This window comes from Eptatretus burgeri, chromosome 9 (genome assembly GCF_056783735.1).
Source record: "Eptatretus burgeri isolate ZD-2024b chromosome 9, Ebu_testis_v1, whole genome shotgun sequence".
NCBI classification, from domain to species: domain Eukaryota; kingdom Metazoa; phylum Chordata; class Myxini; order Myxiniformes; family Myxinidae; genus Eptatretus; species Eptatretus burgeri.
The window spans coordinates 64,918,523-64,945,863 of NC_140969.1; the positions used below are offsets into that span (position 1 = coordinate 64,918,523).

Sequence of the window (27,341 nt, forward strand, 5' to 3'; positions counted from 1 at the left end):
CGTTTGTAAGTCGCGGTTTACGTGATCCTCATCGTCAACGACGATAACTGCAGAGTCTGTTCAAAGAGCCGAGATCGGTTTTCGTGAAACGTCCTTTCTCAGAATATGGCGCCCAAGTTCATGAACGTGATGACAAATTTACACAAAGAATATTCAGCAGCCACACCGGCCAGACTGAAGCTCATCGACTCGTACCTGGCGTACGTGGTTCTCACGGGAGTCATTCAGTTCGTGTACTGCTGTCTGGTCGGAACCTTCCCGTTCAACTCGTTCCTCTCGGGATTCATTTCCTGCGTCGGTTGTTTCGTGCTTGCTGGTGAGGCTCGTGATCCCCGTCGTGCCTTGGGTTCGGTGTGTTATTCTACACTGGAATCGATGTGTGCTCGGTGTTGTGCTATTTCCAGGGGTTATAATAATAATTATTGTTTTGATGACCGGACCGTTGCATTTTTTTCAACCAAGACATCTTGTTTTGTATTGAACGGTGTTCGATGGTTGTATTTTGGCGGAACGGGAGGAGGTCAATGTTTATGAACTAAATCCCTGCATGAAACACCTCAGGTACACACACACACACACACACACACACACACACACACACACACACACACACACACACACACACACACACACACACACACACACACACAGACACACACAGACACACACAGACACACACAGACACACACAGACACACACAGACACACACAGACACACACAGACACACACACACAGACACACACACACACAGACACACACACACACACAGACACACAGACACACACATACACACACACACACACACACACACAGACACACACACACACAGACACACACAGACACACACACACACACAGACACACACACACACACACACACAGACACAGACACACACAGACACACACACACACAGACACACACACACACAGACACACAGACACACACACACACAGACACACACACACACAGACACACAGACACACACACAGACACACAGACACACACACAGACACAGACACACACACACACAGACACAGACACACAGACACACACACACACACACACACACACACACACACACACACACACACACACACACACACACACACACACACACACACACACACACACACAGACTCAGACACACACAGACACACACACAGACACACACACAGACACACACACACACTCACACACACACACACAGACACACACACAGACACACACACATACAGACACACACACACACACACACACAGACACAGACACAGACACAGACACACACACAGACACACACACAGACACACACACAGACACACACACAGACACACACACAGACACACACACAGACACACAGACACACACACACACAGACACACACAGACACAGACACACAGACACACAGACACACAGACACACACACTCCTCACTGTACTGTCCTATGTAAATGTACTGTCCTGTGTGTACCGTTCTGTCCTTTATGTACCGCACTGTACTGTGTAAATGTACTGTCCTGTGTGTACCGCACTGTCCTGTGTGTACCGTATTGTCCTGTGTGTACCGTATTGTGTGTGCTATTTTCTGTCCTGTGTAAATGTACTGTACTGTGTAAATGTACTGTCCTGTGTGTACCGCACTGTCCTGTGTGTACCGTATTGTCCTGTGTGTACCGTATTGTGTGTGCTATTTTCTGTCCTGTGTAAATGTACTGTACTGTGTGTTCCGTACTGTCCTGTGTGTTCCGTACTGTCCTTTGTGTAAATGTACTGTCCTGTGTGCACCGCACTGTCCTGTGTGTACCGTATTGTCCTGTGTGTACCGTATTATGTGTGCTATTTTCTGTCCTGTGTAAATGTACTGTACTGTGTAAATGTACTGTCCTGTGTGCACCGCACTGTCCTGTGTGTACCGTATTGTCCTGTGTGTACCGTATTGTGTGTGCTATTTTCTGTCCTGTGTAAATGTACTGTCCTGTGTGTTCCGTACTGTCCTTTGTGTAAATGTACTGTCCTGTGTGTACTGTCCTGTGTGCACCGCAGTGTCCTGTGTGTACCGTATTGTGTGTGCTATTTTCTGTCCTGTGTGCACCGTATTGTCCTGTGTGTACCGTATTGTGTGTACTATTTTCTGTCCTGTGTGCACCGTATTGTGTGTGCTATTTTCTGTCCTGTGTGCACCGTATTGTGTGTGCTATTTTCTGTCCTGTGTGCACCGTATTGTGTGTGCTATTTTCTGTCCTGTGTGCACCGCACTGTCCTGTGTGTACCGTATTGTGTGTACTATTTTCTGTGCGGTGCATTGTCGTTCTGCTACGTTTCCATCATCGGTGTTCCATATGTGTTGTTACCCACATGGTTTTTGCCCTCCGCCCCGGCCAACCAAATTGAATTTATTTAATTGATTTTATTCATGTACAGTATTTCTAAAGTAGACTGTAAGTAGAGTGTACCAGGTGCGGTGGGACGCAAGAAGCACGCCGGCCACCATCAACTCCGCTTTATTGCGCGACCAGAAGCACACTCTTCCCACCCCTAGCGGGCGAGGCATGATATACGAAAACCCAATCACGTGACACAGCACACTCCTCCCCTCGTAAAATGACCCGTCACATAACGAACGGATAATCACAACATGACCATCGGAAACCCATCAACACTCATAATCCTCCAAGTACCGCGGCCGCACCCTGACCCGCCTCGGACGGGCAGCGCCACCAGACAGCCCAGGCTCAGACCCCTCCCGGCCTGGTCGAGGTGACACCCTCGCCGGACTCGCACTTTCCGCAACACCAGCTATCCCCGACTGCCCAGCCTGCCCAGACGTCCCCGGGTAGGACGGCATCAGGCGAAGCCCCCCTCGGCGCTGGCCCAGCCAGCCCCGGCGATACAACGTCAGGTGCCGGCGACACTACCGGTGGGGGTCCCGCATCGTTCAGCTCGGGGAGGAGTGGGGGGGGGGTGACGCTGAACAGCGATCATGCATCTGGTCCACGTGCCGCTTCCACACATCCCCACCATCAGTCCGCACCATGCAATTCGCCGGCACCAGCACCACAGAGACCACCGCCGGCACCCATTTGGAACCGTGGAAATAATCGCGCACCATTACCCGCTGCCCCACCTCGAAGCTGCGCAGCCGCGTCGGACGCGACATCGCCCCACTCCCCGACCCTCCAGGTCGTAGCAAATCCAGCCTGGACCGCAAAGCCCGTCCATAGAGACGAATGGCCGGCGAATCACCTGTGACAGGATGAACTGCGTTCCTGTAATGGAGCAAAAAGACATCGACCACCGCCTGCACAGGTGCAACACCCCCCCTGCGCAAAGCCCGCTTCAACATCTTGACAAACGACTCAGCTTGGCCATTCGTCTCAGGATGATACGGTGCGGACCTTAGATGTCGAATACCATTCTGGCGCATAAACTCATCAAATACACCCGCGATGAACTGCGGACCATTATCAGAGACCAGGATCTCCGGCAACCCTTTATTAGCAAAGATCGTCCGCAGCTTCTCTACTGTAATGTTTGCTGAAGTATGCTGCATTACTACAACCTCCGGCCATTTAGAGAATGCATCAATCACAATCAAAAACATCTTGCCATTAACCGGTCCCGCAAAATCTACATGGACCCTCTGCCAAGCTCGGTCTGGCACAGGCCAGAGACCCGAAGCTCGACGCGGGTTATCAGCATCTGTCTGGCACGTGGCGCAACGCTTAACCAACTGCTCAATGTCTTTGTCCAACCCCGGCCACCACAACAGGCTACGAGCACGACTCTTGGTCTTCACGATGCCAAGGTGACTGACATGCAGTTCTTCCAAACACCGCTGCCTGAACCTCGGTGGAATCACGGTCCTCATTCCCCACATTACGCACCGTTGGACCAACGACAGCTCCGCTGCGCGTGACGTGAAAGGTTGAAATGCCGGTGTCGAAGGCAGATCGCTCCAATTCCCCGTAGAAATCGCCTGGACGACACGGGCAAGCACCGGATCACGAGCCGATTCCACCGCGACCTGTCTGGCCGTGACCGGCCCGCTTTGGGCCTGGTCCAGCGCGAACACATCGACCCGGTCGCCCAACTCAGACGCAGCTGGACCCTCCGCACACGGTAAGCGTGAGAGCCCGTCGCAGTTAGCATGCTTCTCGGTGCTTCGGAACTGAATATCGTAATCGTAAGCACCCAGAAACAGACACCACCGCTGTATTCGCGCGGCTGCTACCACCGGCACCCCGCGTTCGGGTCTCAGGATGAATTGAAGCGGTTTGTGATCCGTCTGTAAAGTGAAATGCCGCCCCAGCAGATATTGATGAAACCTCCGCACACCCCAGACGAGGCTGAGAGCTTCACGCTCAATCTGGGCATATCCGCGCTCTGCTGTGGACAGGGTCCGGGATGCAAAACAAACAGGCCGCTCGGAACCATCGTCCATCCTGTGGGAGAGCACTGCCACGATGCCATATGCAGAGCTGTGGCATGCCAATAGGAGCGGACGCGCAGGCTCGTAGTGCACGAGGACCGTATCCTCTGTGAGCAGCTGCTTGACGCGGTCGAACGACGCCTGGTGTGCAGGCCCCTAAGCCCAGCGCTCGTCCTTCTTGAGCAACCGCGTTAACGGTGCAAGTTGTGAGCTGAGCCCGCACACGAACCTTTGGTAATACTGGGCCATGCCAATGAACGAGCGCAGCTGCGTCTTGTCGCGAGGCGGTGGCATGCGCTGAATCACCTCCACCTTCCGAGGACCTTTCAACAGCCCCTCCGGCGTGATGATGTGCCCGAGGTATTCCAAGCGCTGCTTGAAGAACGCGCACTTGTCCCTGTTTAAGCGCAGGCCGCACGCTTCTAGCTTTGTCAGCACTCGGGCAATGTTCGCAAGATGCTTGTCCGCCGTTCTCCCCGCAATGAGCACATCGTCCAGGTAGGTCTGAGCGGGCAGGCCAATGCAAACCTGATCCATAGCTTTCTGCCACAAAGCTGGGGCTGAAGCAATCCCAAAACAGAGTCGGGTATATCGATAGAGTCCTTGACACGTGTTGATTGTTAAAAGCTCGCTACTCCCGGGATCCATCGGCAGGTGAAAATATGCATCACGCAGGTCTAGCTTCGTGAAGTATTGACTCCCCGCCAATCGCGCATATATCTCATCGATTGACGGCAGTGGATATTGCTCCACACTGAGCCCCGGATTAACCGTGGATTTGAAGTCCCCGCACAATCGGACGTCTCCATTCCGTTTCAGCACCGTGACAACCGGGGTGGCCCAATCTGAGCACGACACCCGTTCGATCACTCCACAGGCCTCCAGCCTATCCAGTTCACCCTTGACCTTGTCCCGCAGGGCATACGGCACCGGACGCGGTTTACAAAACCGAGGAACCACCCCCTCCTTCAAGAAGAGTTTCGCCTCCATGCCCTTGAGTTTTCCAAGGTCGTCGCTAAACGACCCTTGATGTCTTTGAAGAATCTCCTCCAACTGATCCTCCCACTGGCTCGGCACGGGTTGCACAAGGTTAACTGCGGCCCAGTCTAGCCTGATGCGGGTCATCCAATCTCGGCCGAGGAGAGACGGCCCCCTCCCCCGTACGACGTACACCCGAAGCGTGGCGACCTGGCCTTGGTACCGCACAGACACGTCTGCCATCCCGACTGGCGTTATCTTCTCGCGGGTGTACGTGAACAGCGTGAGGTTTGACCTGATAAGCTTCAAGCCGTTGAGTCTACGCGCGGTCTGTTCGCCGATGAGCGACACCGCTGCTCCCGTATCGACCTGGAACGTGATCGGCGTTTCGTTTACTTCGACTTCCACCGTCATCGGGCGCGCCGTCGCTGGGCCAATTGAAAACAGGCTCAACAACGGCCGCTGGTTCCGCCCCGAGTCGCCTCGCACATCGCCGTCCACGACTTTAACGGTGGCCGACGCCCCACGGCACACACGTGCCAAATGACCCACCTTGTGACAATTCAAACACACGTTGCCTTTATACGGGCATGCACGGCGCAGGTGTCGACCTCCACATCCCAAGCATGTCCGCGGGGTCACCTCTCCGCACGCGCGGCCACGTGGTGACGTCCGACCCGCATCGAAGGTCGTGCGCGCGTCCTGGGGTGCTCGCGACCCCGCGTGGCCAGTGATGGCTCGAACATCCCCGCGAGTCTGCTCGACGGCTGTAGCCGTGCTGACCGCCGAGTCGAATGTAATGACTTCATCCTTCAGCCGTAAAACCGCTGAAACCATTTTCGCATCTTGTAAACCAGCAATAAAACGATGTCTGAGCCGAGCTGACCGCTCCCCCGCCGGGAACTTGCAGGCCACGGAAGAATGCTTAATCCGCGCCACAAAATCAGCGACGTGTTCCTCTGCCCCTTTCGAGAGGCGATCAAACTGGAATCGAGCGAGCTGCAACGACTTCTCCGGCGCCATGTGTGCTTTCATTTTCTCCACAATGTCCCGAAACGCCAGCCCGTCATCCCGGGGCCTGTTCGGTGCCACTAAATCACCCAGCAGCCGATAATGCTCCGGCGAAAGCGAAGCGAGCAAGATCGACTTTTGCTTGCTCTCGTCGACCACATCGTTCGCGTGGAAATAGCATTCCAATTGCTCCGAAAACAATTCGAAGTCGTCCCCATCGAAAACGGGCATAAGTCTGTATTCAACCATCCTCATCAGCCAACTAGAGTGTACCAGGTGCGGTGGGACGCAAGAAGCACGCCGGCCACCATCAACTCCGCTTTATTGCGCGACCAGAAGCACACTCTTCCCACCCCTAGCGGGCGAGGCATGATATACGAAAACCCAATCACGTGACACAGCACAGTAAGCACTCATTGTTTCGGTGCTGCGTTTGACAAAGAAAGGAAAGACGACTCAAGCTGTAGGGAAGATGTTGGTCATGTTAATTTGGGAACCATTTGAATAATTTCAAACTATATAAAGGTAGTTGACGTGAGTTGAGTAGGAGATCATGGTTTTAATAAGTTTATTACAGTTCAATGAAGTAGTTTCTGATTGGGTGGAGGAGGGAAGTTCATTGGATGCAGTACATCGAGGCTTCCGTAAGGTACCACATTGGAGGCTGTTAGCGAAGGTGAGTGGCCGGTTGGGGAATGACCTGGATTGGAAACCGGTTTTATGACAGGAGGCAAAGCGTGACTGTCAGTGCAATGATGCTTGGTTGGCAGGATCTCAGTAATGAGGGTACCTCAAGGATCAGTTATAAGGCTTATTATTCATAATTTACCTCAATGATTTGGATAGTGGGGTTAAGAATCGGCTCTCAAAATTTGCAGATGACCTAAAGTTTGGATGTAAGGTAGATAACAGAGATGGGGATGATCATATTCAGGAAAGTCTCGTTACTTGTATTGATTGGACGATGCAGTTTGAAATAAACAAATGTAAGGTGATTGGGATGGGTAAGAATAATGAAAATGGGGATTACATGATGCAAGTAGCTATCATGGAGTGTGTCACACAGGAGAAGGATCTGGGGGGGGGGGGGTGGTACTAGATGCTGGTGGGTTAAACAGACAGCACAGTGGCGAACAGCTATGGGTAAAGCCAATGTTAGTGTTTTATGTTATACTTGTCGGGGGATAAATTCTAAATCATGACAGGTGGATGTTAACGATGTTCTGCAATTATGGGAGGTCTCGTCTCGAATGTTGTGATCAGTTTAGGTCACCACATGAAGGACATAGCTGCTGTAGAGGGCTACGAGATTGATTCCGGGCCGAGCTCGAACTAAGCTATGACGAACAGCTAACGGAGACAGACATAAGAAAGGAGGTTATTATGGGGATGTTTAAGATACTGAAGGGTGTTGAAGCAATAAGTGCAGAAGCTATCTTCTGCAGAATTGACTGATATGACCAGCAGCCACAATGTGATCGTAAAGAAGAGGAGAGTTCAGACGGTGTTGAGGTCGGGGTGTTTCAGTGAGAGAGTACTTGATGCTTGGTACGGTCTCCCTGGAAAGGTAGTGGCAGCAGGAATAGTGGATAGGTTTAAATTGGAATTGACTCAGTACCTAAAAGTATTGGAGACAGAGGGGTACAGGGATATTTTGCAGGACTTGGAGGTTGCTTATGTGAGGATATGGTTATCTGATCTGGTATTGGTGCTGCGCAGGCTTGATGGGGTGAATGGCCACCTCCAGTGCCAAAGTTCCCTCTTCCTGTTAAAAAGGAGACAACATCCTCCAGTTTGAAAATAGTGCATTTTCTGCTACAACCTTTGTACTTTTAGGAAAAAAATAAAATAAAACTATCTGTGAGAATAGATATTTTAAAATAAAAATGTTAGCACCCAAACCACCGTCATTGAACCAGAAACTTCCCTTGCACGAAGCACACACAACATCTGAAACAAATATCCTCTATGTGGTGTGATGCACTGCAATTTAGCGAAAAAGATCTCTCATTGCACAGCAATGTCCTTAGTATAAACTTTCGTTTACAGAATGTCACATATGGACACTTTGTGTATGATATACTGTGTACATGTATTGGAAGCTGCATAAAACATGCATCGACGATCACTCACCAGAACGGACGATAACCACCACAACCCCCTCAACCCCCAATGTCATCAACACAACCAATTCCCAATTTCCAGGCATAACTGATACATTTATTTGTTTTCTGTTCGACAATGATGATGATGATGATGATGATATTCCATGCAATCAAAATATTCCTGTCGAATGAGGCCTCGGCTAGTATGGTGAAAGGGGGGAAAACTACTCTCTCCGCACTCTACAGTTTGTTTGTTTTCTTTTCAAGAGAGGAATTTTTCACGGAACGCTTCCAGTCCACTTTTGTGCGTACATGTGAAGAACATTTCAATGCATATAACCTGCTAAATCAATGTAGTTTATTTTGGTGCATTTCTAGCTTCCACAATTCTGAGAATAATCTCCCCTTTTCAGTAGTTTCCTATTACTATTATTAGCAGGGACCTGTGGAAAATCCACACAATGTGAAATGTGACCTCAAGTCCTCAACTCCCTCACTTCTCAACCTCCCCCTCCCAAACCTAAGGTTTCAATCATCTCCCCCACTCCAAGCTTTCAAACCCCCTCCCCAACCACAACTCCTAAATCCCACCTCCCAACTCTCTGTAGCCTCCCTCCCCTCCCTCCTCATGCTCATAAAAGCAAAAGAGCACTCTCACATTGATCATTGCATATTTCTTCATTACTTCATCGAAACAATGGAATATTTAACTCTTTGCCCTCCCCTATCCACCCCACTATCATGCCATCACTGATTTCACCGAAACAGCAACCACATGGCTCCTTCATGTTATGGCTCATCACAATCACCTGTCCAACTCACAATTCTGCAATATATATATATATATATATATATATATATATATATATATATATATATATATATATATATATGTGGAAACCCTGTGGAATTGTAACTCTTGTAGCCATGAGCTGCCTCATTGTGCCACCAAACAAAATTAAACCAATTATCTTCTTCCTGATGCACATATACACATCATGAAAAGTAAATAATGACGGGTGTTTTCTTTCACAATCTCGTGAAATTCCGTCGTCTTGCAATTCTTCTGTAAAAATAACTTCAAATATACCAAAAAAGCAAGGATGTGCAGAGCCTCGACGGTAGGCCTTGCTCAAGAGAATGCCACATAGGTATTTGGGTGGTGTATAGGCAACAGACCACTGCCTCGATTGCTCCTGAAAATATAATAAATAAAAACCTGGGTTTGAAGCAAAAACATACCCACTGCCTAATGTACGTATATAATACATCATGGTAATAGAGTTTGAATAGATTCCAATTGTACTGGGCCATAGGCTGGCACCATGCCAAGTGTTGGCTTCACGGTTGAGGTGGCTGGCTTAAGATCTTAGGGTCTTGAGTTTGAGCCCTTGTCATGCCGTTGAAATAACTCCAGGTGGGTTGACTCAGCCTGTCATCCTTGCGATGTGTGCAAAATGAGTACCAGCTTACTGGGTTAATGAGCCATTTAAGTATCCTGCGTCAGAGTGGAAACCCATCCAGCATGGTACTCCTTGGCCAATGAAACTTCCTCGGCAGCCCGATGCACCTCACGGCGTGAAAGAAACGGTTATTTTAAGCTGACACCAGAGGCCTGAAGCTTGAGGACTGAAGGCTGAGGCGTATACATACTGTGGTCTTCACAAGGCCCGTGGTACCTATCGGTTCCAACCTTTCAATATTTGACAATCCTTTTCACAGTTGCTTTGGTTGTTTTACAATTAAGGGAAAACTTATAGGAGGTACATGGAGATTGTGAATCTGACAGCTCCAAAGATGTGTTTGGGTTCACATAGCATCTACGTGGAGTCTGTATGATTTTTTTCAGGTTGCAGTTGTGGGCGGAGTCAGGCCAGCTGTCCAACCAATGGGTGGAAAGGAGCATTATACCTGGACGGAGGGATGAACAAGTGCATCATGGAGTATGACTGTACTCCATATGTAGGGATGGCATGGGAATTATATAGATTTATTTATTTCCTCACACTGAAACGCTCATTTCTGTTTTCATGAGCTGAAATGTATTGAGATGTTCGATAAGGAAATGTAGAGCATTCTTTAGATCGAAGTCCTTTCTTCAATGGCTTATAAATCGGTCTATCCAGGTGAAATCAGCAAATGTTGAGGAACCTCCAAGGACGATCATGTGTTACCTGGATCCAATTCATTAAAAATCCCAGTTTCAGCATCCAATTTGTAATATTTTGGAAGTCGAAGCTCCAGAGGTGGGTGATGCAACAATATATATATATATATATATATATATATATATATATATATATATATATATATATATATATATATATATATATATAATCACGAATTGTGGCACCTGCTCTCCTTGTTTTCTTTCACAGCATAAGTGTGAAACAAGCGTTTTGCTTTTTAACAGGCTGAATGTGTCTACGTAATATTATGCAGTGATTCCTTTGTTTATTTTTGTTCCACATTTAGCTCTCATTACTTCTTGCCACCTGTCGCGGATGTGTTTTGTGTAGTACTTCGTGCACCGTGATAGCGTATTCCTTTCTCGTCACTGAACCCATTCTTATCTCCTTTTGTCTCTAGCGTGCCTGAGGATTCAAGTCAACCCACAAAACAAAAATGACTTTGTGAACATTTCTCCAGAGAGAGCCTTCGCAGACTTCCTCTTTGCTCACATCATTCTCCACCTTGTTGTCATCAATTTCATTGGCTAAGCTGTAGCCCGTGTAATAACAGATGGTAAGCTAATTAATGATTATTCGAGGGATATTTTCCCACTCTGGATCAATCGATTTGTATTGTGAAAAGCAAGCCACCTTGGGAAATGGTTGTGTGTGATAGCTGCTGGGTCATTCCTTGTCAAATCAACAAATGCCTCCAGGTCGACCAACTCAGATTTTCATGATTTTTTTTGTGTGGGTTGGACAAATATTGAACAGAAAAAATGTCAAATATTAGTTCTGTATTCCAAGGAGTTTTTGAGATATGACCCCTAGAGCGTGTCAAGGTTGGTTGAAGAAAAACGACCCTCTAATTATCCTTCAATTTCAGCAACCCATTTCTTGGCATCTGTTTGAGATAAAGCAATGAAATTTTTTTTCCTAATGCAACTTTTATGGTATTCTAAAGAAAAAATGAAGCCGGATACATTGCAGAAAAAATGAGGCCTGCAGCCACCCTCAAAAATGGTAAAAATCAAAATAGCATGACTGAAACGGGCAAATTTGACCCATGTTAAAGTACCTTTCATTTATTGTCACCCATGTAATTTTTGTGTGAAAATTATACGAAAATGTCTACCAAAATATGAATCACCAGGTGTCTACTGCATTAATTTTTTTATTTTAGGCCCTTTCAAAAAGGGAAAAATATGAAATTTCATTATTTTCAGGTCAAAAAACTCACATGTGGCCTACCTTCAAAATATACGTGCTTGGTATCAAATGAAAGCTCCTTTCATGTACTGTACCAAATCTCATTAGTTTTATTTAGTGTACCAAATATGTGATGTAAATTTCATAACTGTACCAAATCTCATTAGTTTTATATAGTGTAGTAGATTGTAGAAAAATCGTGCAAATTATGATACAAGCATCAAATTTGGCATTGCTGATCAAATCTGCCTGATTGGCCATTTGAAAATCCAAATTTTGAAAAAAAAATAAAAAAAACATTTGAGGTTACAGCTGGCTGAAATTCTTGAAGTGCAAGTGAACATCCCAGACAGAGAACCAAGGGGAGATGCAGTTGTCATTGATGGCTCAGCACTTATCAATGCCCTACCTCCACACACTTCAAAGATATTTGATGACGATGCTAAAGAAGACATCATCCCAAAGGTGGAATCCTATGGTGCCAGGTACGAGAGGGTGGACGTAGTGTTTGATGTGTACAAGAAGTCAAGTCTGAAGTCCGAGGCAAGGTCGAAAAGGGGGCAAGGAATCAGAAGAAGAGTGACAGGAACCAGTAAGACCCCAAGTAACTGGAGAAGCTTTTGTCAAGATGACAGCAACAAGACCGAGCTGTTTCACTTCCTTGCGGAAAAGATGTGTGAAGCACAAACGACAAGCACAGTCATTGTCACAAAAGGAGAAGATGCCATTAGCAACACAAGGAAGTCACTGCATGCTGTGTCTCCGTGTTGTCATGAAGAAGCTGACACTCGAATATTTATACACGCCAAGGATGCAACGACGGATGGTAGCAAGTCCATTATCATTAAAGCTAATGACACGGACGTACTAGTCATAGCAATATCTCTACTGCCATCTTTACAGGAACTAGGACTTGAGAACATGTGGATTGCCTTTGGCCAAGGAGCCAAGGCGCGATGGATTCCAGTCCATGAGGTAGTTTTTGCAATAGGGCCTGAGAAAGCTAGAGGGATCCCATACTTCCATGCATTCACTGGATGTGACGTCGTGTCTGCCTTCCACGGTAAAGGGAAGAAAACTGCATGGCAGACTTGGAACGTCTTTGATGATGTTTCTGAAACATTCACCAATCTCAGCCAGCATCCAACATTGATTCGTGATTGACATTTTTTAATTTTATTTTTTTTCAAATTTTTCAAAATTTGGATTTTCAAATGGTCAATCAGACAGATTTGATTAGAATCCCCTGGAGAACAAATGTGCCAAATTTGATGCTTGTATCATCATTTGCATGATTCCTCTCAAAAATTGCTGTTATCTGCCCCACTCATCGCAATCCTTCATGTTCTACCAACCCCATCAATAAAGCCCCAAAACGAATTTGACTCATTGGCAGTCATTTGTGAGCTGTTAAGTCAATTAATTTCTGTCCCACTTAAATAAAAATTTTCAGGCATTAAATACCAAAATATCAATGCACAAACCAATTCTCACATGTCTATTAAGGTGATTTTTTTTTTTCATTGCACATCTCCAACATGGTGAATAATTGACCCATCTGCAAGTACCCGGTAATGCTGAGTAAAATACACTTCCAGAGGAAATGGTTTTGTTTGTTTGCTTAAATATTTAAAAACTTTTAACATTGAACAATAATGTGTTTCACCTTTAAGCATAAATAATTAAAGTACTAGAGTCTTTAATCTGAAGCTAACTCAGGATCTATTTTTAGCATAGCCTAGTTCTAGGGATGGCTTATTTTTAAACTTGGGGTGGTGTGCAAAAGTTTCTGAAAGTTGTAATTTGGAAGCACACTTACAAGATGGACCTGGTCTGCAGAAAACAATTAAAAACTTGACCTGTTGGTTCTATTCTTCAAGAAGAAACAGAATGCCATAAAACAACCTATTGCAGGTAAGGTATTTATAGTTATTACTAATACAATAATTGCATACAAAGGGCAATTTTCAAATGCATGTCTGATTCTTTCTAAATTATACTGTCTTTATTTTATGAATCAGTAGTTGAGCTAATGTGTGCATTACTTTGATGTCATTGGATTCTAAACAAAACTTGCACAATATTATCAGTGCCTGAATAACTTCAGTAATATGTGATTTATTGGTCATTTGAAGGGATCAACTTTGAAGCTTTCAAGTGGAAATTAACAGTTATTTTGACTAATGGCCTGGCCACACTGACATTGCATTGGGTTGCGCTGCGTTTTTTGTAAGGTGTTTTGTACTCTGTGGTATAGATTTAACACACTGGTGTTGTTTAGCTTTATTGATGGGGTTGGTAGGACATGAAGGATTGCTATAAAACTAATGAGATTTGGTGCAGTTATCGACTATATAAATGGCAGTCCTTCTGTCTGTCTGTCTGTCTGTCTGTCTGTTTGTTTGTAACCAATAAGCTCCTAGACCAGTGAACCGATTTTGATGAAACTTTACACACATATAGACATAACATTCAGCTCCAGGATGCGCTAAGTGGCTTTCCATAAAAATGAAAAAATATATATTTTTAAACTAAATTCCCATTTAAAAAAAAGGCTTTTGAATAGTGCGCCGGCGTATTAATCGTAACAAAAGGTTTCATGGTTAAAAACGCTAGGGTTTTTTGAAAGACAAAATGTTCGTATTCGTTGACTTTTTTAAACATACACATTCTCCTCCTGTTATTTGAATTCTCAAACTGCATGTGCATGGCAACAGCTAACTGCTGTTAGATCTGCTCATGAAAGAGCCAGGCAAGCGGAGTCAGCTGCAGAGAGACAGACAGACAGAGACAGACAGAGACAGACAGTGAGACAGTCGCCTAACTGCAAATAGAGCGTCACACCGACGGGCGAGGAAGCACAAAACTCACGTTCCAGCTTTCTAGGTCCGGGTTTTGGCAGGACATCAAGGACAGTTGCCACTGCTGCTAGAAACATTGAGTGGCTCAAGGCCACCTTCAACTATGACCTCTCTGAGGATTATGGCAGCATAAAGCCTTCCTTCCATAAATCTGAGGAATAAAAGAAGCCTTCCTAATTTTCTCCATACAACTACTGCCTCAGTCTAACTAGCGTGAGGAGAATAGGGCAAATTTCCCGGGTATTACCGGGTACTTCAGCTAATAGTACATGAAAGGAGCTTTCATTTGATACCAAGCATGTATATTTTGAAGGTAGGCCGCATGTGATTTTTTTTTTGACCTGAAAATCATGAAATTTCATATTTTTTCCCTTTTTGAAAAGGCCTAAAATAAAAAAAATTAATGCAGTAGACACCTGGTGATTCATATTTTGGTAGACATTTTCGTATATTTTTTACACAAAAAATTACATGGGTGACAATAAATGAAAGGTACTTTAACATGGGTCAAAGTTGCCCGTTTCAGTCGTGCTATTTTGATTTTTACCATTTTTGAGGGTGGCCTGCAGGCCTCATTTTTTCTGCAATGTATCCGGCTTTATTTTTTCTTTAGAATACCATAAAAGTTGCATTAGGAAAAAAAAATTCATTGCTTTATCTCAAACAGATGCCAAGAAATGGGTTGCTGAAATTGAAGGATAATTAGAGGGTCGTTTTTCTTCAACCAACCTTGACACGCTCTAGGGGTCATATCTCAAAAACTCCTTGGAATACAGAACTAAATTTGACATTTTTTCTGTTCAATATTTGTCCAACCCACACAAAAAAAATCATGAAAATCTGAGATGGTCGACCTGGAACTTTTCTGAAAATTTGTTGATTTGACACTGAATGACCGTACTGCCCTATGTTGAATATGGTATCTTGTATCCAAACTCAAATGCAAATTCTCCATGGTGATTCCTTCAAATAGCGACTGTTTGCATATGCTGTTATTGATTGACCGAGTCCAAAGCTTTGGAGAAAACAAAAGCGAGAAAAAGATTTGTGTAACCACTGCAAGTGCTCTGTAGTTACAGTTGGTGTTGTTTTTCAAGCATTCAGCATTGCAGATTACACCAACTGTGTGAGGATGTACCACAAGGTTGATTACTTTCTTCAAATCTGTACAACAGGAGATGCAAACGGACTTTACAGCATGACTTAATAGTGAATTTAAGTATTGTTGGTAATGTTGACTGAACTTGTCAGAATTTTTTTTTTGTCCTTTCAGTCGCAAATTCATTGCAATCGATATTTGTTGTTTTGGCAATTTTTCACAGTGATCAAATAAACACTGTCAGAAACATTGCTGTCTGAAATAAAGTACAGCCATCATTTTAGCTTTAGGTTTGAATTTTGTATTTGAAACTGTTTAAATCCTCATATTTATTTATTATGAATGCACAATGTACTCGTCAATCAAATTAACGGTCTTCCTCCAAATTGTTTTTTTTTATCCCCCGCCGCGTGGCGGAAGGGGGATATTGTTATCACCTGGGTCGTCCGTCCGGCTGGCTGGGCGTCAACATTTATAGCTGTGAGTGCGATAACTCATAAACTGTTCGCTATATTGATTTGAAATTTGGGTCACACATGTACCACCTGAAAAGGAAGAACCCTATTGATTTTGGGCGTGGCCAGATCCAAGATAGCCGACTGGGGCGGCATCAACATTTATAGTTGTGAGTGCGATAACTCATAAACTGTTCGCCATATCGATTTGAAATTTGGGTCACGCATGTACCACCTGAAAAGGAAGAACCCTATTGATTTTTGGCGTGGCCAGATCCAAGATGGCCGACTGGGGCTGTCGTCCGGCTGGCTGGCTGGGCATCAACATTTATAGGTGTGAGTGCGATAACTCATAAACTGTTCGCCATATCGATTTGAAATTTGGGTCACACATGCATCACCTGAAAAGGAAGAACCCTATTGATTTTGGGTGTGGCTGGATCCAAGATGGCCGACTGGGGCGGCCATCTTGAAAAAAATGTTTTTTGCCATATCGATTTGAAATTTGGGTCACACATGTACCACCTGAAAAGGAAGAACCCTATTGATTTTTGGCGTGGCCGGATCCAAGATGGCCGACTGGGGCAGCCATCTTGAAAAAAATGTTTTTTTGTAATAAATAGAAAACCGCTTATCTGATTTCAATTATTTTTCAATGGCGGGGGATTCCCCATCTCTGATGGTGTATTTATTCTATTCAATCAAAGGAATTTGCTGACTGCCGCGATTTGAGGTGGCATTGTGGGGCACAAACAAAGTTACCCCAATGACATTAACGGCTCATTCATATTACACATCAGTGTCCAAAGAGCTCTCCTGGAATGACGCACCTTTACTTTATCTACTTGGGATTTTCAAGCTTCCACCCAGTCCAACGAGATGGGTTTTTGGTCACGGTATAAAAAGGAAATGTCATCATGTTCCCCTAAAGTCATTATTGGCATGGAGTTTTTTTTTTTTTGGTAATTGCCAAGTTCTGAAATGGTGGAAGTGTACATGTCTGTGGCCATCTTTTGTGTTGCTATTTTTCCCCTGGACTCTGCACACAATGCAAAATACTTTCTCTTGAACTTGCTGAAATCTCATGTGAGCATTACAATTTGGCAGGATTATAGCGTTTATGGTCGTAAGGTGTTTTGTTTCGGTCCATACGGGTTTTCGGTGATGATCTGTTACAATGGTAATTCTCGTCAGAATACGAACATTAGATTTTAACTTCAGGACTTGATACTGGTCTTTCGTTAAAATGGCATTCATGGGTACAATTAATATTATTATAACAATTTGGTGTGTGAAGCCCTCACAGCAATGTGTTGTGGTTAGGTTTGAACCAACTTTCTCAAACTAAAAAGCTTCCTTGTTTGAATCAAAGACAATCTGGTTAATATCACTTGCTGCAAGATGGCAAAAGTATGTGCAATTCCATACTCTCTAACCTATAGTTAACTCCAACAAAACTATTTGAACAGATCAAGATGAGTTGTCAATATAGATGAGAACCAATTTGGCTTTATGAGTGGAAGGTCGATGACAGATGCAATCTTTATAGTGAGGCAGATTCATGAGAAGTACTTGGCAAAGAAGAAGTTATACCTTGTGGTTGTACATCTTGAGAAGGTATATGAAAAGGTAGCAAGGGTAGTGGTGGAATGGGCAATACGGAGATAAGGAGTAACAGAGGATTTGGTGAGGATAGTAATGTCAATGTATAAGAGGCCAAGAACATCAGTAAGAACTAGTGGAGGATGTGTACAGAGTCATTTGAAGTGAAAGTAGATTTACATCAGGGATCAATGTTGAGCACCTTGCTTTTTTTACAGGTTTTAGAAGAGCTTATGAAAGAGGTAAGGGTAGGATTCCCATGGAACTATATGTAGATGACCTAGTCCTGACAGCAAAAAACATAGTTGGAAGCAAATAAGTTCTCATAATTGGAAAGAATCGTTGGAGTGTGAGGGCTTGAGGGTGAATCTTGATGAGACTAAACTGATGGTTAATGTTGAAGAAGAAGAAAGGAGGGGGAGTGAGAAATGGCCCTTTGTTACTTTTATTCAAGGAGTAGGAGGGTCAAATTATATTCAGTGTATCTTGCAAAATGTAGTGTCTTTGGAAATGCATTGGAGTTGAGAGACGTTTGGATATCTTGTCTGGCAGTTTCAGATTTAAACAGTGCATGGGTGGAAATCAAGATGCAGACAACAGTTAAGGATTTGAAGTTCAGCTGGAAAAGGCTGAGTTTTTATTACTTGGGAGATATGTTAGATGCAGGTGATGGAGCAGAGTTAGCTGTTACAATTAGGATAAGGGTCGAGTGGAGAGGGTGAAGAGGCATTTTAACACGCACACAAAAATCCCAAGCGAAGTAAAAAGTAGAGTACATTTAGTCTTTATTAGAGTGGTTTTGATGTACGTTAGTTTGACATGGGGGATGAGGGTCGAAGATGAGATAAGAACAGAGAGGACACAGACAAGGATGATGAGTTGGATGTGTGGAGTAAGAGTAAGGGATAAGCAGAGCAGTGTGGACATAAGAAAAGATGCTCAAAACTAATAGTACTGAGGAAGAGTTCAGAAAGAGAAGACCGAAAAGGTGGATTGGGCATGTGGTGAGAAGGTGGGCTGTCAAAGTCACGAGTTTAGTCGTTGAGGGTAAAAGACCAAGAGGTAGACTGAAAAAGACTTGGAAGGATGCAATCAGTAGATATGTAGTAGTTGGGATTAATGGAGGAGAATGCTTTTGATAGGATTAAAGGGAGAGGGGCTATCAGCCTAACATAGGAAAATGGTCATTAAAGTACTACTAGTCGTAGACCTCTAACTTTTAGCTTAAGAAAGGGAGTGTTTTCCCAATTTTTCGTTCACGAAAAAATATTTTCACAAAAAAAATAAGTGACCACTATATTTGTTATTGTTGTCTGTCTGTCTGTCTGTCTGTCTGTCTGTCTGTCTGTCCCGAGCATAGCTCCGTGGGTTTTGATACGATCCTGATAAAATTTTGGTGGGAGGTTTATATCATGATCTAGTTGTTTTCCTGAAAATGGGCATGGTGCGCCCATTATGGGCGGAGCCACACCCAAAAAACGTGTTTTTAGGGGGTAGCCGATTTCAATTTGCATCTTTTCCTAGGGGGTTTGTCGAATCTGGCAGGGGTTTCGGTATTTGGTTTGCCCAATGGCACCTGCATAGCCCCACAGATATCGATTTTTTTTTCATTTTCGTCACGAACTTAGAAAATTGCAAATTGTGTTTTTAGGGGGTAGCCAATTTCAATTTGCATCTTCTCCTAGGGGGTTTGTCGAATTTGGCAGAGGTTTCGGTATTTGGTTAGCCCAATGGCACCTGCATAACCCCACGGAGCTCGATTTTTTTTTTTTTTTTTTTTTTTTTCATTTTCGTCACAAGGTCACGAACTTAGAAAATTGCGATTTTTGACATAAAAATCCATCTTCTTCGAGGGGTTTGTCGAATCTGGCAGGGGTTTTGGTATTTGGTTAGCCCAATGGCACCTGCATAGCCCCACGGAACTCGATTTTTAATTTTCTTCTCAAGGTCACAAGGTCACGAACTTAGAAAATTTCGAATTTTGACATAAAAATCATATGACGACCCAAACTTTGAGAGCTAGGATGACAATATTTTTTATGCATAATCTTGAGGTCATTCCCCACCTAAAGTCTTGAAACCATTTTGCTCTATCTCGAACACCTTGCCTGTGGCACCCCCTCCAAGTTTGTTTTTACGCTGATTTCATCAAAGTATGGATAATCCGAGGAGTGCGAAATGCCATATAGCCTATATGACGTTATATTGTTCCTGGAATGTTCCAGAGGAAGTTTTGCACCAAAGGTCATAATCCTTGACCTTTGAAAATTTGACCTTTGTGAACTTTAAAGGTCAAAGTTGTGGGAATCGAACCGGGTTTTCGACCTTCTTCGACAAACTAACTCCATAAAGCAATAGCATGTATCCTGTTTCCTTATTTTAATATCCACAACATTGTTTTGTGACCTTTAAAGGTTATGCAAAGGTCAAATGTTTTAAGTTGTTGAACGAAACCGGGTTTTCGACATTTTGCAGCTAATAACCTGTCACTCATACCACATCATGTTGATCATTTTTATAACTTGGTCAAACATTATCACATTGTCTCATCCTTGACTTCTGAAACGATCTACATCGTCAAATACCGCTCGTGAACCATCGTCATCTTCAGACTTGTCATCATTTGTGATTGTGATGGCCATTCGTTAGGAAAGCATTGAGCTTATTCTTTTTCGCACATTTTGTCACGCAATTTAACTCAGATTTTAGTGTGTTTAGGAATCTTTTCACCATGACTATTGTGGTCTGTATCTTGGCTTTGAAAACATGTGGACTGCACAAGGGTAATTTCGACGTCTTTTGCACTTTAAATTGTGGTGCACTTTTATATTATTTTGTAATTCAGTTTGCAATGAATAATGAAGTCTATATACAGAAACTGGCAAAATTAATTTGAGAAACTCCTTTGCAGTTTATTTTGGTGTCATTTGTAAGATTGCAATAAAGTAATTAAATGAAAAATATGCCACTGTTTTAAAATTTATTTGGAAAATAAAACTTTCACAAATTTGAACAATGAAATAAACATTTGAACAATAATGAGAAATGAACAACATAGAGCCATCATAAATATATGTGGAAGAACTACGGGCCCAGACTGGGAATAGAACCCAGGTCCTCTGGCAAACCGTACGAGAGCTCTGCCATCTCAGCTATCTGGGTGATCCACTGGATGAGCAATGCAATTCTTTCACACATACATAAGTGCCACTCCCTTTCCCCCACTGCTTGAGTTAGTCGGGCACTCGACCCTCTCGAGAGCAGGCCCTAGCTGCTCCTATGGTTGGCAGCGAGTGCCCCGGAAGCAGTGGGGGAAAGAGGGTGGCACTTGTATATGTGTGGAAGAATTGCGTTGCTCATCTAATGGGTCACCCAGATAGCTGAGATGGCAGAGCACTGGTATGGTTTGTCAGAGGACCTGAGTTTGATTCCCAGTTTGGGCCTGTAATTTTTCTACACATGTTTATGAAATTTACAAAATTTCAAAGTCAAAAGAGCAGGTAGCCTGATTTACTAATGGTTGCATTCCGTTTTAGCCTTCGGAAAACTTCTACCTTTGCAGTCATGGTAAAATGCATTGCCGAACTCCAATGTAACTCGTTTGAAGAAGGGGCATTGCAAATTTAATTCTTGGATGACTTTTGGTGATCAGGCCAAATTTAACACACCACCACCACGACTATTACTATTACTACTACGACTACTTTCCCAGTCTGATTTGTTCTCACCTCTTGGAGTCATCTGGGAAAGTTTTTAGCCCATGTCTTTCACGAACGGAGTCTGCTGACCAGGTTTGATCAACTGAAGGCGATATAAAATTTTAATTTATTCAGAGTGCCAGCGATAACTCGCCTACTCTTTGTGAAAGACACTGTCGGGTATTTGGCATCCATTAACTAATGCTAGCAGATGGGATTCTAGTTTAATGAACATTGGAGGGGACGGCACACTTTGTGATCCAAGGCCCTTGAAACACCGCTCCAACAGTTCGTCTGGCCAAGCAAGAGTCGAGCCTATTCTAGACATATATAATATCCACATTCTGTGTACATATGTAAATGTTACCTTTGCAGTCTGCATCATGCTGTTAACCAAAATTTAGCATGGCTATCTTTTATTTTTGAAATTGACTATAAAGTTACTGGTGCCCACATGGAATTCCAAACAGGGTCGGGAAGGAGGCGGCAAAAATGCAAATGGATGGCATCTTCTGTCATTGAGCTGGCAAGTTGGGAGCAAAAATTCACATTTATTGCCACATTTGATGCAATTTAATGGTGATGAGGTGCTCCATTTGAAACTGTTTGTTCGATATGGAGCTTTTGATGCCAAGGGTCCATAATAAAAAAAAAATGAATTGGTGTCAAAGCCAGCGACCATTTGCAAATAGTAGGATGAAATGTGGATCCATTCACACAAAATTTGACTTATTCGAATGAAATGAGCTGGAACTGAAATTGACTCATCTAGGAAACAACCATGCTTCTTCACAAGGTCTGCAGAATACACGAGATTTTTTTTTTTTAAACAAATATGTTATTGTGCTGAAGTGATCACAAAATAGTCATAAATTCTGATGCAGTAAATATCAAAGAACATGCACAATTATTTAGAAATTATTTTTTATTTAGACATCCAAACAATAATTGTACCACTTGATGCTTAAATCACACACATGTTTCCTGCTATCGATCTTGTACTCGATGATCAACCGGCTTCCTTTAATATAAGACTCACGAAGGAGCTTGTGTATATAATCGCATGCAGGATGATAATGTTGGTTGACGGCAGTGTACTTTTCGCAGTGGAGAGGACAGGCCATAATTCTCATTGCCTGAAAATTACTCGTATAATAGTAGACAATGTATTGTACAAACATTTTAAGGTAGAACCACACTGATACAAATAGATGTTTGAGAGGATCAGCCAGGAACATGTGTGGCGCATCAACGTTTCTATAAAGTGTGATTACTCACCATCTGGGTGCTGTTGTCTTGTGGACGTTCCACTCACTTGTTGATAATGATATAAATAATTTGAATAGATGAAAAACAATATCAAACCATACTGTCAACATTGCCTTCTTTATTTGCACACCAAGCTTTTAACAACAATTCTTAACGCATCTCTAATGTTTCACATGCATCACTTTTTCATTCCCCCAAAGTTTTACATCATTTCAAAGCTTTTTCACAGGAGGCATTGTACTCATGTATAGATTATTTTCAAGTTTTGTATCTCAAAATGTTGAGAGTGGCTTCCTCTTTGACATTAGTACAGTAAAGCATGAATAATGTGCATATGTCCAACCGGATACAGCCTTCGCTGCCCCCCTTCCCCTGTTATAACCCATGACCAGATATTGTGAATCTCATTACAGGAATTTGTGTTCATATAAGCAAATGCTTTTGTATACAAGTTGATGATGAGGATGCTCGTGTGGTTAATCAGTATTTCGATTAAACTTTGCTAAACTAAGCAATTTGTAAGAAATACAGTGGAGGGAAGGGAGATCAATAAAATGTGGTTTTGTATCTTAAATTTTTCATGATTTCCAAAGTAATCTCACATTATTTGCTGTGAAATCAAACAATTGATTTTCATGATTATTATTTATTATTTTTTGCTGATGCTGTGGCAAATTTGTCGAGTTAAAACTAATGACATACTTTTGGTTTCCTTTGTGTTTCAGGTTGATTGTTTCGGGGGACATTCCCTAATTTTATGATGCATTGAGGCAACACACGATGAAATAAAGATAAATAAAGGTCTTTTTTTAATGATTTTTGGCATCTCCAGTGCATAATTTTGAAACAGGGTTCCTTGGTTGTACTCTTTATCCACAGGAAGATTCATAGAAGAGTTGAACAAAAAAGTACGTGGAATGCATATGAACTGACATAATTCTCAGTACCTGCTCACCATTTTGCAATGAAGAACAATGCTTGCCACCAAGGCGAGTGGAACACTGCTGGGTTTTCTTTTTTTTTTGGGGGGTGGGGGTTTGGGGGAATGACATTACAGACATTATATTACATTACAGGAATTTCCCACTTAACCTTTGGATGACCATTTCAACTAAAAATATGACCTGCACCCCATTGGTAGTTTGAAGATTAAGAGAACATTTTGCTATTTATAAAAATAGTGGGGGCAAAAAATTAATGTATTGAATATTCATGAATCTCTACATCTCCTTTCTCATTAAAGGTTTTGATCACAATCCTTCATACCCAAAAGTATTACTGAGCTGGTCGGACTCATGGTTTGTATATTTTTTTGCTTCAATGACCTCATCTCTGACTTCGTGCGAACATTAATTTCTTGGTGATGAGAGGGAATGAGTCCAAAAAGATGTACTACAAGTCTGCTTCAAACTTGACCCAGACTTTTGTTTTTCATCTTAACTAAGCTTGTATTTATATTCCAAAAGTGATACTCGCACTACTTTTCAACAATGTATGCCCCAGCTTTGGATGCACACATGTCTCATCAGAATGGAAGCTTTTGTATGTATTCAGTGAATAATTTTTTTTCACTGTTATGTAGCCAGTACAGGACATCATTCTTCATAAGATTGTAAACTTTTTTTGCATCGTCTTGACAGGATAGTTTCACCATACTGTCCAGTCAATTCTTTAAATTTGAACTCTGTGTACCAGCGGTCACAACAATGGTGCTGCCTTTCTCACTGCAATCAGCAGGACATTTCCTAAGGAGGAATATCCTCATCACCATGGATGCCAACCCATTGGAATTGTCTTTGCTCTTATCCTTTTAAATGCTGACTCTCAAGCAAGGAAGCATCACATATCATTTTCAAAGTCTTTGGTATGACTCGGCTGTGGTTTGAACCACCGACCTCCCAGACTCGGAAGAGACGCTCCAGCCATTACTCCAACAGGTCTGGTCAAACATTGTTCTACAAATTGCAGAAGAGGTGCTCAAATCAATGGAGTTCAACAAACAGCTTGGTTAAATTTTTTTCTGCGAGTGCTGTGTGTGTTTCGTTGGTAAAGGGCCATGTAGGTACCGCTTTTTGGGAAAAGTAAGCAGCATGGTCCAGAGAGACTGTTTCTTGATTTTTATGAAGGGTCTCTTTGCACTAATTTTTTTTTTTTTGGTGGGTGGGAGTTGGGGGTGGGGGGGAGGAGCGAAAACCAGCTCCCTTGCATAAGTGTAATTGCACTTATGCAAGGAAAGTTATGGATGTTTTTATTCTTACCTCCACCACTGAAGGTGAAAAAGGTTGTTTTCACCCCTCTCCGTTTGTCTGTGTGCAAGATATCTCAAAAAGTTGTGGATGGATCCAGATTAAATTTGGTGGGCAGGTTGGGTGCATGACAAGGGCGAACTGATTAGATTTTGGTGAAGATCCGGATCTGGATCCGGCTACTAGAATTTTTAAGTGATTCTTCACCATTGAGAGATTGCGCCAAAAACTATATTATTGCACGATATCTCAAAAAGTTGTCGACGGATCCGGCCGAAACTTGGTGGACACGTTGGGTGTGTGGCAAGGACTAATTGATTGATTCGTTTTTCGTGAAGATCCGAATCCAGATCCTATAATTTAAGTCATTATTCACCATTGATAGGGCTAAACTGATTATATTTATATATATATATATATATATATATATATATATATATATATATATATATATATATATATATATATATATATGTAGCACGATATCTTAAAAGGTTGTGGACGAATTTAGATGATACTTGGTGGACAGATTGGGTGTGTCACAAGGACAAATTGATTCGATTTTGGTGAAGATCCGAATCTGGATAGGATAATTTTTTTTTTAAGTGTTTCTTCACCATTGAGAGATGGGGCCAAAATCAATATCATAGCACAATATCTCAAAAATGTATTGGGCCCGATATGTTCTCACCGATCAGGCATTGCGGTTGCAGAGGTGTGCGCTCTACCCAGTGCCCTTCTCGTATCGATATGTAATAATGATAATGGGACATATATTTCTGTAATAACCTTTCATTTGCATATGATTGCTTTCATATGTTCTGTATAAATGTTGTTATTTTGCTTTCTTTCATCAGTTTGTTTTAAATCTATTTTACAGATCTTTATGATTTATCGAAATTTGACCTTTTTGAAGTTGAAATTATTTTATTTCATTTTTTTTCCTATTAATTTCCTCTGGCCACTTACGACTGACTACCTTTACAGGTTCCATCAATTTATACCACGGCAATGAGCAGCATATCCCCTACCCTCCTAACTTGCTCGGGGGAGGGGGGGGAATTTAGAATGTGGTAGAAGTGCAGTCATATGTGTGATGAGATCCAAGGATTGGAGAGGGGTGGGGATGGGACTGGGTCAGTGCCAGTTTGGCAAATGTCAAAAACTGTATGCCAAATGGCACTTGTAAGGAGAGCTCAGAGATGTATGGATGAGTTCAGGAAGGGAACTTAAATCTAGCGTAACTTGAGTTCTTCAGGACTTGTTAGAACAGGGGCTAATGTAGTAACTTCAACTTGGCGTCTTGCCTTGGGGTAGAGAGTGGGGGGAGGGGTGGGATGTGGGAATCATGGAGTGGAAAGAAATAAAAAATAGGAATGAAGTTACTCTTCACATAACCCTAAGACTCATGGAAAGAAAAAAAACCTTACAATATCAAATACAAGAATGGCAGTGTGCACACAAAGGTGCATATATAGTTTAACAATGGAGGAAACTGATGGATTTTAGAAATCACTCAAGTTCTTTTCACCTTTTATGCCAAACAATAAAAGCTGCCTCTTCGTTAATTAATAAATCTTACTACAATTTGATTAACGCGATCGCCATCCTATTAGCCCCACTAGTCAGCTGGAACATAGAAATGGACGTGTTGGCAAACTTCAGCACCTTTACCTCTCATTCACATGTTAGTAAATCCGCACTGCACAACATGAAAATTTTTTTTCTCTATTTTCGTTTGGTCTATTTATTTACTTGTATACATAAAGTGAACTTCTGTTTGGCCTTTGAAGTGGAATGTTTATGCATTTGCCAATGATTACAGCACCTTGGTAAGAGGGGGTTCCAAAGTGTTATCAAATAGTTTACGTTCCCGGTGATAGTATGCTGAAGAAGTTGTAATTTCAGACGATTGTGGGGTTCGGGTGGAATCTTGATTACTTATGTCTGTTGAAGTTGCTAATCTCAATGCCATTTTGGCATCTACTGCATTTTCACTTTCAAATAACCCCCTCTCCTCCCTCCCTATAGCCTACAGAGGAAGGAAACATGCCTAATCTCTTGTAGCACTGTGCCTGCACTGTGTTGACACATCCTTTACTTACTGCTGTGACTGAGGCCGAGCAGTGATATGTATACATATATACATTTGCCTAACATTACTTGGCTTTCCGTTGTACCTTAAATTGTGCATGAATGGCATCAACCCTAA

The 27,341-nt window shown here is 42.9% G+C and overlaps 2 protein-coding genes across 6 annotated transcripts in view; one reads left to right on the forward strand and one right to left on the reverse strand.

Moving 5' to 3' along the window:
• DAD1 (defender against cell death 1) lies at positions 1-24,139 on the forward strand. 2 transcript variants are annotated; one of them, XM_085895432.1, is made up of 3 exons: positions 1-316; positions 11,109-11,264; positions 23,763-24,139. In XM_085895432.1, exons 1-2 carry the CDS (start codon positions 106-108, stop codon positions 11,237-11,239), a joined length of 342 nt encoding a protein of 113 aa, XP_085751558.1. In that variant the 5' UTR covers positions 1-105; the 3' UTR covers positions 11,240-11,264; positions 23,763-24,139. The 2 variants fall into 2 exon arrangements, with proteins under 2 accessions (XP_085751558.1, XP_085751556.1); XM_085895430.1 differs by lacking the exon at positions 23,763-24,139 and adding an exon at positions 23,609-23,699 and having other exon boundaries at positions 3-316.
• Positions 22,982-27,341, reverse strand: part of LOC147020234 (core-binding factor subunit beta-like) — an 87,987-nt gene continuing 83,627 nt past the window's right edge. For 3 of the 4 annotated variants that reach the window (XM_085895425.1, XM_085895424.1, XM_085895422.1), the window contains one exon: positions 22,982-26,436. In XM_085895425.1, coding sequence (XP_085751551.1) covers positions 26,420-26,436 — 17 coding nt within the window. In that variant the 3' untranslated portion in view covers positions 22,982-26,419. The other variant, XM_085895421.1, reaches the window with a different exon arrangement.